The sequence below is a fragment of the Stegodyphus dumicola genome, chromosome 1 (assembly GCF_044657685.1).
Source record: "Stegodyphus dumicola isolate Sdum_Otavi_A_Nest chromosome 1, ASM4465768v1".
NCBI lineage: Eukaryota > Metazoa > Arthropoda > Arachnida > Araneae > Eresidae > Stegodyphus > Stegodyphus dumicola.
Window position 1 is genome coordinate 64,163,219 of NC_140768.1, and position 10,320 is coordinate 64,173,538.

The 10,320-nt window shown below is 32.2% G+C and overlaps 1 protein-coding gene across 1 annotated transcript in view; it reads right to left on the bottom strand.

Moving 5' to 3' along the window:
* Positions 1-5,649, bottom strand: part of LOC118200256 (uncharacterized) — a 106,474-nt gene extending 100,825 nt beyond the window's left edge. The window contains exon 1 of the mRNA XM_035372201.2: positions 5,471-5,649. Within this exon, the coding sequence (XP_035228092.1) occupies positions 5,471-5,536 (66 nt within the window). The 5' untranslated portion in view covers positions 5,537-5,649. The remainder of the gene's footprint in view (positions 1-5,470) is intronic.
* Positions 5,650-10,320: the final 4,671 nt, after the last annotated feature.

Consider the following 10,320-nt stretch of genomic DNA (forward strand, 5'->3'; position numbering starts at 1 on the left):
GTTTAAATTAAATATAAGGGCAAATAAAATCATTTCATCCCCAACCAACGTTGTCGCCTGTTACAGCCATGAGCATTATTAGTTTGGGTGTTTACGTCTCAGAAAACAAAAGCTTCAAAAACTTCTGAATAAAACTCAGAAAACTCAACGTTTTATGTCTCTTTCTTGTTCACAATCAGTTTTAAAACTAAATTGTGTATGCAAAGCAAAATTTTCATATTCATGGAATTTTTAGGGAAATTTTACCATCCCATCACAAGTAGAGAAACTTATTTTTTCTTTTCTACTATCAGGTGAGCATTTGAGATATCAATTTCATTTTATATAATGAAAGAAGGCTGTTGAATTTGTCCTACTGGCAGCTTTCAAAATACGTGTTAGAATTTTGAGAGTCCAGACAGAATTCCAGGAGGTACTGATCTAAGATCTCGTGTGAATTTTGATAGTTTGCCTTTCCTCGAAATTGAACTCTTAGATTATTCTGTCAGGGTCTTAGTGGAAAGAAAATTATAAAACTAGCAAAAATTTATGAGAGTTCAGAAAACTCCTGTAAGGTTTCACAAACCACTCAAAATTTTGCAAACCACCAAAATTCATGTGAAATTCGTAATAATTTTATATATGTCTAAGTACTCTAGGCTTAATGCAACTCATCCAATCCTCCCTTTCGTTTTGAACATTAAAATCTATTAACGCACCTCCTGAAAATTTCACTAGAGCAAATTAAAGAATAATCCCTGTTTGTGAAAAATGGAAAAGATTTCGTAAATGTTTGCTTAATGGCTGATGCTTGCTTGATGATTTTTACGCTTCTGAAGAGAAAGCAAAAATTCTTAATGCCATTATTATATGCTGGAAAAGGCATGGCCTTGATGAGTAGCCGCTCTGAAGGAAGAGGCACTTATCATTTGTCCATCCAAAAATTGTCTGAAAATTTTGGTAATAAGAGAATAAGACATAGCTTTGAAACTATCGCCTAATTTTTGGAATGAGTCATTCATATGTAATTTTTTTCTAGGATCCATTTACAACCGTTTTTTTTATAATTTAATACAGAATACAGCAATTAATACCGCCTGTTTTGTCATTCTTACCATTATTGTTTTTGATAATTAACTAATTATTTATTTACGCTGGTTAGTATACAAAGTTGAGCACTAATAATCGGGGCAGTGATTCATGCGGCGCTCCATAAATATACTTAATCAAAGCTCGGCATGTTCATACTGTCACCATATATGTTTATTCTTCGTAATCAATGGTATATAGTGATCTTTGTAAACTTAGGATGTGCAAGACGCCGTCGACATCCTAGGCATCTGATTAGCAATAACAACAAAGTTTCGATTTCAAAGATTTTACACTTTTTGTCTAATTGCATATCAGGTAAACTGTGAACAAGTAATTTTTTGGCAAAATAATGTATCTAGATTTTTAAGGTACATATTTAAATTAGTAAAAATACGTATTTTCTACACTTTTCAAGTGTTAAACTAAGCTGTTATCGATCAGATTCTAGGATTTTATTAAATAAATAACCTAAATTAACTTTTTAAAATCTTTTGAAGCTTCAGGCTAAGAGTCCGAGATTAAGCTCGAGGATTCCTTCCTTCAAAAACTGGGTAAATATTATGCAAACTATTTCCGATTATGCCAATTTTAAAAACTTGCTAAGCTAAGGAATCTTGAAAAGTATTTTATTTTTGTGATATTTTAAGTTTCTAATGCAGTAGTTCTCAATGAATTCAGTTGGGGGAAATATAGATAAGATTATTTTTAATGTAAGCTTGCGGTCCTCGTAGAAGTTCAATACACTTAAGTTATCGTTCACAGAAAAGAAAGTAGGCAACAGGGAAAAGAAAAATAAGCAGGCAGATTTACAGAGGCGAAAGTAAACGGCCTTAGAAGAGTTAGGCCTTTTTTATATATGTCTTAAGTACTAGAACCTCTGTATTTTAAGAGAAATGTCAACATGGAGGATTAGCGTTACACATTGCGAAAATAAAAATTTCGCAAAGAGGCAATCTGAACAGAAGAAAGATAGATTCGACAATCTGGTTAGAAATAGAAATGTTCAGCGATATTATTCATTTAGCTACCTGCGAATTTTAGTCTTTCGAAGATACCTTGTAAAAGCTAATTAGGCATTTCGCAGAAGGAAACAAGAGCAATCAGCAATACACTTCCAAGGTGCGAACTTCAAATCTGTAAACTACTAGCTGGAGCTGTTACTACTTATATCACGAATGAATGCAGTGGAAAAAGCGAAACTCCTTACATTCTCCTCCACTTAAAGGGCGACTGCGGATAGAGAAAAAGACCCAGGTGCCAAATCAGGGTGATGACGAATTATCATCTAACGCACTTTCAATTTGGAGTCATTTAAACGTTTTCGAAGATGCAGAAAGCGATAAATCAACTATGGTCTTGCCAGTATTTGAATTCTGGATCTTCCGATTCCTAACTGGTCATGTTGCAACAGGAGTTTTCCACTTCTCTACTGTCAGCCTACAGGCAGTGGAGAAGGCGAAAATTCCTTTTAATCTGAAAAAGACTGTGACTGATTGATTCGCTTTTACATTAAAAGTTGGCAAAATATAAGATAGGAGTTGTGTAGGGTATTTCAGAATGGTATAAAATAATGTATTTAACTTTCACACTCAGCTGGGTTTTGCAATACACCAATTAGTAACGACGTATCGGTTAGGAAACACTAGAAAGCTGGTAAATAGCGTTTAATGAAATTCCACGAAAAACAAAAAATATAACTACGGTACAAACCTTTTAAATGCGAAATTAGAAACTTTTGATATTAGAAACATCTGTAACCAAAACATATTATTTTTCGCATTAATCCCACATGTTGCAGGTAAAATTGCTAAATATACTCCGAAAATGCTTTTAATTTCTTGAATTGCAATAGTGAACAATTTGGATGAAATTCAACGATTTAAATTGGACTAAATTTTAAATTAAGAAATGTTCAGTTTATCTCATAACAAGAAAACGAGAATTAATCTCTTTTACTATTTTCTGCTCTCACTAATACCTCTTGCCCTAGATACAGTACACTAAGTTATATTAATTTTCAGAAGTTCTTTTGAATATATAGTAAATAACACTGACAGAGAATTTTTATTTCGCCCTGGGGAAAAAAAAAAAAAAAAAAAAAAAAACTTCATTTAATTTACATTTCGCTTACAATGCTTTTAAGTAATCGTTTTACTTTTCTTTCGATTAGTACAGTAAAATTAATCGTACGAAGCATAAAATATATATACCAGTACAGATAAAATCTTCATTTTAATGAAATAAAGTTTTCAGCTTTAATAATTTTAAAGCAGTTGAATGTAGCAAAAGTTTTACTTAATTAGCTTAAATACCCTAACGTATTCTGATCCACACATCAATTAGTTAAACGTTTATCTATATTAAACATAAAAAGAAAGACTTTCCATTTTTTTTACTTTTATTCATACAGAATATCATAATTCGTTTCATCGTGCATATTTTCAGGCACAATGGAATCTGTATCACAACCCTTGGATGACTACATTCCGAATGAAGATTTTGTTTGGTGCAAAAGGTCTCCTTTCAAGTAAAATTTTCTCTACGGATTAATTGGTTTCTCTTCCAATGAAATCTCCTGGGCTCAATACGCTTCAGATCTAGGAGTAACTCACATTAATTTATAAAATGAAATTTCAAAATTTGAGCAATATTTGACAAGTAATAATGATCCGGCAAGAATTTTGGGGGAAAGGAAGCTCAAAAAATAAAGTTCACATTCCGACCTACAAAGCGGCTTTGTAAGCAGCGGATAAAATTCATTGATTTTTCTAACTCAAGCTGATACTTTAGGAACTTATACTTACATAGCAAAGTGGCTTATACAGCAAAAAGTCAAAAAAGAAATACATACAGGAAAGCATAAAACACAAGTTCCATTGAGGTAAGTCACTGCATTATTAAATATAAACAAAGGCATTTGATATCTGCTTATATCGAAGTCAGAAATAATTAATAAGTTTTATTTCTAGTTTTTAATTAATTAAATTATTAGAAAATTTTTAAACTTTCCATCTGTCTCGTTATCTTTCCACCAACATAGACAGAAATCTCTTACTGCATGGTGTGTTCATTTATCGATATTTAACTGCATTTTTCATGTTAGAAGCGTTCATGACCTAGTCTTTTCGTACTCTATGTTACATTATTCTGCTAAAATCAGATCACTATTTTGAAACAAGATGCGACAATTATAGCTCTTCTTGCAAAGGTTATCTAGCCCGTCTGGAATTTGAATGCATACAATGGCTCTACGGGCAATATGGATCCGAAACACCCAAAAATATAACTACATACGTGCATATATAAAAAGCACTATGACTAGGGCTAAGGATAATTATTATCCTTCACGGTGTTTTGGAAAAATGAACAATTAAATTATCACATTTCTTCAAAGCTCAGAGGTTCATAGTTAAGAACAGCAACTAAAGAACTCAGAATTTCGGCACTCACATTTCTTGTAGAATATGAGGTCAGATGTTAATCCTATCATTATCGATATAATTCAATTTTTGAACTGTAGTAGAGTTTAGAGAAGCACAAACAGCATTCATTTTGCTACCAAAAAACTGTTCAATCATTTAATGATAACGCAATGCAACAAACTGACAGTTCTGCGATCTGTAGTCGTACCATGTTGCTTAATATTTGTAATCTACATTTATAGTAACAGATTTATATAATTTATATTTTTATAACATAGTCAAGTTATACACCGTTTGCAGAAAAATGAGTAATTTAAAATTAGTACATTCACTCAATCATACTGTTAAAACTTATAGTATTTGTAAAATTAATAAAAAATATTTTTATATTCTTTTTTATATATTATTTATATAATATACAAAAATTATATTATATAAATATAAAATTATATTCCATAAGTATATATATTTTTATATATATATATTTTATATATTATTTATATACACCTCTATATGGAATTTAATTTCCCAGTAAAAATGACGCACTGATTTCTTCCCCGCTCCCCCCCTCAGGTGGTCGTCATTCAGAGAAAAGGACGAAAGGAAATTTTATCTTTTAAATCTTTTGTAATTGTAATGTCTATCTAAATGCTGTAAAACAATAATGCAGTGTAAGTTTAAATATCTTTTTTACTGTTAGCACGATAATAGTTAAAAGAAAAGAATACGAAGAGGAACTGAAAGATAATATGGAAGGAAAATATGAAAACATATTTTACCAAAGTGGAAGCATAAAAAATAAATAAGGTAATCTACCGAAATTAATTATATTTCTAGTTTAAAAAATGTCCCATAGCCCGACAAGTTGTTATGTACAGTAAATATACTATTAATGTGTGCATTTAGAACAACAGTTGATTCTAAAAAATAAACAGTTTAGTGAATGGATTCTAGTATTTTTCAGTAAAACCACTTACTGGACCAGGAAGGCAGAATACAACGTTCAGCATTATTGTTAGGATGCAAGAAATGAATAGCAACATTTATAATGCTTTTAGATATAGAACTTAAGATAAAATTCTGTTACTTTATAATCACAGGAAAAACGACGAAACTGACTCGTTGATCTTGCAGGTTTCTAGTGGAAGAAAAATGGGGATCTATCCAAGTTTTATATACATTCGAATATCTGTCAGTTAGGATTCACCCACTCAGCTCTTGAAATCTGACCTACAACGACCAATCAGAGGAGAAAGCGCTTCTGCGCTTTAAACGCCCTTCGTGACGTCATGCGTGTTGAATGGTTATTATTTTTTTCTGTGTCTTTTCCCGAAGTTTTGAGTTTTTAAGACCTATGAATGTGAATTGAGATGTTGATTAAGAATCCGTGTTCGAAGAAACTGTGCAATTAGTTTTATGCCATTTCAAGCGGCATTTTATTTGATCTAAAGTAATTAAACTTTGATTGAAGAGTTGTTTTTAAATTACATGAATGATTCTACATTTCAAAGTTAGCATTTGATTTTAAAGCATTTAACGTGAGGAGACGAATCTACTGTTAATGTCAGCTGTTAACAGCAGAAAATGATATTTAAGGTATAATAAGGAATTTTTCAGAATTAGTGAAAGATATTAAAAGTATGTTATGAAATTACTAATGCGATTGAAGGATGAAATTATCATAATAATTTTCCAATATAATTTATTGGAATAATGATAACATACCGTATTTCTTAGATTCTATAAGGTTCTTTATTCTAAGACCAATCCTTCCGCACTATTGCAGCAACGATATATCTATTTATTAGTATTTTGCAAATATTTAATATTCCGGAATAATTATTGAAATTTTAAAACGTAACGGTTTGTAATACGTTGGAAAAAACCTGACTTTTAGTCTCGAAGAATGGGGTAATTCCATTGTAGTATTGGTTATCTTCTTGTGCAACGTAGATACGAGCCAGTTTTCCATTGAAAGCCTCCACGAAGTCGTCACTCTCTTAGGCAGGTAGCCCTCGTGTGTGTTGCCACAATTAAGTAAACAAAACCAGTGTAGTATAGTTTCCATTATCAAAATTGAATGAAAACCATTGCGGACTTACATAGTCTATTTTAATATATGTTAATTCGGATATCCGATTTTTAAATTTTAGGGGGGCGGAAGATTATGTCAAACAAGTTATTTTTTACTTAAGATCATTACATTATTTATTTTGACTGAACAAAAATCTCTTCTAAAGCATGAAATACATTGTAAGGTATTTGACATTCTTCGTGCCACATGCCTCGTGCCTTGTTCAGCTAGCAATCAGTAGGTCAGGAGTTCGATTCCCGGCAATGGCATTTCACTATTTTCATGCTTCCTGCTTCAACAGTCTTAATTATTTTAACCTTCAACAATCGTAATTACTCTTTACAATCCTAACGATTATTTTATTCAACAATCGTAAACTTGGCATTTAATAATATTCTATATTTAAATTAATATAATATTTCGTAGATTTTTATTTCATTCAGTAAACTTAGATATTATATTTACATCATTTATTAACAGCTATAAAGTGTTAACCATATATTAAAGCAATATTTTTATTAATCAAAATATTAAAAGCATTTAAAATGTCATTAATGTATGACCGAACGCATCAAATACTTGCAATGATTTCTTAGTGCAACTTATTGAAATAATGATCGCAGTGATGATTATATAGTTCCAATGCAGAACAATTTTAATAATTATTTTGAAGCCCCTTTAATCCAAGTAGCTGATTTCTTTTTTGATTTATTCCTTTCCTTGATTATTCCTTTTTGATTCCTTTGATTATTCCTTTTTGATTTATTTCTCCGCTCAAGCAACTGCAATTTCAACAACGTGAAAAGCTTTAGCGGTTGTAGGAATTTGAGCATTTTCAACCACTACCTCTGTTGTCACATTTCTTCTATCTGTTCCATTTCTATTCATATTGTAAAGCTGAAATCGATAGTGAGTAGTTAAGAGCTCAGGCTCAGTTTAGTCCATTTCGGTTCTTTGGCTCAAAAGCTGACGTTACCTGACTTATAGAACTGAAAGAAACGAACACACAGAGGGAGAAGGAAGCAGTGGCTTTGGAGCAAAGTATGTGTCAGCGACGTCACACGTTCAACGATTTCTCGTCGGAAGGAACAAACCTTGCAGTACAGTAACACTGGCTCAAAAGCCTTGCTATCACAAAGATTAAATGCTTAGTTGACACCAGTACGCTTCTATCCAGTTCACAATCCGTATGAAAATAATGAGAAACTGTTTTCGAATAGCCACGTCTTTTAAAAGGTTTAAAAGAAACACATAAATGTGAGATACATAAAAGAAAATATATACATAAATGTGCTGAAACACATTCATTTTCTGAAAAAACAAGTCATTTTCTGATTATTTCGGGAAGCTGGATTAACCAAGTTTGTTTATTGCAGGGTGTTTAAAAACAACTGTCTCAGGTCATCAGCGCAAAACAAAATGCCTTACTGAAAATACCAAAAGAAGGGAAGAGTACTTGGAATGAGAGCAGTGACAGCAAATGATGTCTTCCCAATGAATTGTGCTAAAAGACTCATATTCTAACCAACGTTTTTATACGCGAGTTTAAATTTAATGAAATTATTTAAGCACTCTTTCAAATATTGTTTTATAACATACATTAAAATATTGTTTCTTCTGTTTAGCTATTTGTAGCTTAAATATTTTGTTTTGATTTTTATGCTGGTGGAGCAGCTGGCTTGATCCGAGCTTCAAATCCCGAAGATGGCATGGATGATTATACGTGCAGTGTCTTGGCGATAAGGGAGCACATAAAATACTGTGCCGAAAGTTTGGTAAAGAAATTGGAAAAAGGAGAAGAGTGGTGATAGACTCGATCCTTTCCCTAAGGGACTCTCTTTCAAAACGGCATAGAATTGGCTAAATTCGCATTGTTACTTAGTAATCTATGTCTAGCTTATTTCAATGTCCTGCAGACCCTTTTACACTAGAAAGCAAGTTATCTCTTTTGTCTGAAGCAAATGACGAGTCGTAAGAAGGTTCAAATAACCTTTTAAATGAATAGAAGGCACAATGTGTGCCAAAGACGAACCTCAGCTTGCATGTGTTTTAAATAACATAAAATGAAGGTAACGTAGATAACGTAGTGTGAGACTAACACAAAATAGACTATTTAATAATCTGATTCAAGATAATTAAAGGCACGTATTTCAACTTAAAAATATGCAACTGCAATGCGAAGCTGCTAGAAGTTTTAAACATTCAAACCATCGACTTAAGTTCACAATAACTAATTTGCATTCTGGCGCGGACTACGGGAAGAAGTTATAGTAAAGGTTCAGCTCATACTAGTTAATTAGCGCAAAATCCTATAAAGCATCCAAACCAATAACAAGCGCAATTCTTGCTCCTTGGCCAGGATTAAATTGGTAGATTTGATCTAATGCTACTGAAAGACGAGTGAGATAAGTCACTAACAACACAACTTAACTTTTTAATTTTTAATGATGTTATGCATCCGTACATTGAAAATGTACTTTGGTTTTGGATGTTGATTTAATATACAACATAATCAAATGAAGTTTCTGTCCCAAAATTTTATTTTATTTCTAACCTCTTGATAATACAGGTAACGTGTTAATAATAGCACGTTTCTGTTAATTATGGTAAGGCTTATTCTTGTGTGTTTTTAGCTTTCTTTTGACTAACTACGAATTAGAGTTAACCATGGATGGCATCCATATTACTGCCTCGGTTAACTGGGAGTTACTCTGGACTGTATGCCAACTATAAAAATCTTTTGCAGAAATCTTATGTAACGGTTATCAATAAAATATAATGATGATACTAATGGAGTAAATAAACCTTAAAAAAGCTTAAATCTGCCCAGTCAGTACACTGTTGGATAGCACGCAGAATATTTTTAGACAATATGTAAGTTACTCTCTCACTGTTTTCCACATGCCTTCGGAAGTAATTGGAAGCATCTTCAACGCTTATTCGGGAGTTCGAATTCCGGAGAGGGCATTGTATATTTGTTCACGTGTTCAGCATCAAAAACCCTAATTACTCAACAAACATAAACTGCGCACTTTAGATAATAATTATTATTTAATTTATAAGGTGTTTCTCCCGCCTTCTTGGCATGCCTTCGTTCTGTGTTGATCTGCACGTTGGGCGCGTATTCCAGGGGTCCACGGTTCGATTCCCGGCGAAGGCCTTGCTAATTTTTCCTCTTGCCTGCTTCCAAAAATACCTAATGTCTCTACAACTTTACATCAATTTGATGATGATGGCTTTCTGCATGTTAAATGATTTCGATAATTTTTCCGAGAACTCAATTATTGTCCCTTTCATATTTTTAATACGCTTAACTCCTGATTTTCAACCATTAATATCGCCGTATTCCTGTTAAGTTTTCTAAAAGGCTAGCAATTTTTAATTTAATCTAATTTAGAGCACGTTTTTAATTTAAATCTGGAAAATCTTTCGTGTTTGAAAAATCATAAAGGGAATAACAAACTTCTCCGTCTAACTCAAAGTGGATCGATTAGGCGATATTACAATCTGCAGTAAAAGAGAAAAAATAGTTTAGGACAAAGTAAGAACAGGAATGGCAATCATACAGATTCTAAGAACCAAATTATAAGGGCTAGGGCAAGAATGTACACATGTGTCCTAGTTTCGAGAGATTTTTCAGAAGTTTCGACTATATGTCTATGAATTAGTTTTAGCCATTTCTGATAACATTAGATAATGCTTAATCTCAAAGTTTAACCTGTTCCAATTCATTGATTACACATAAAAATTAAA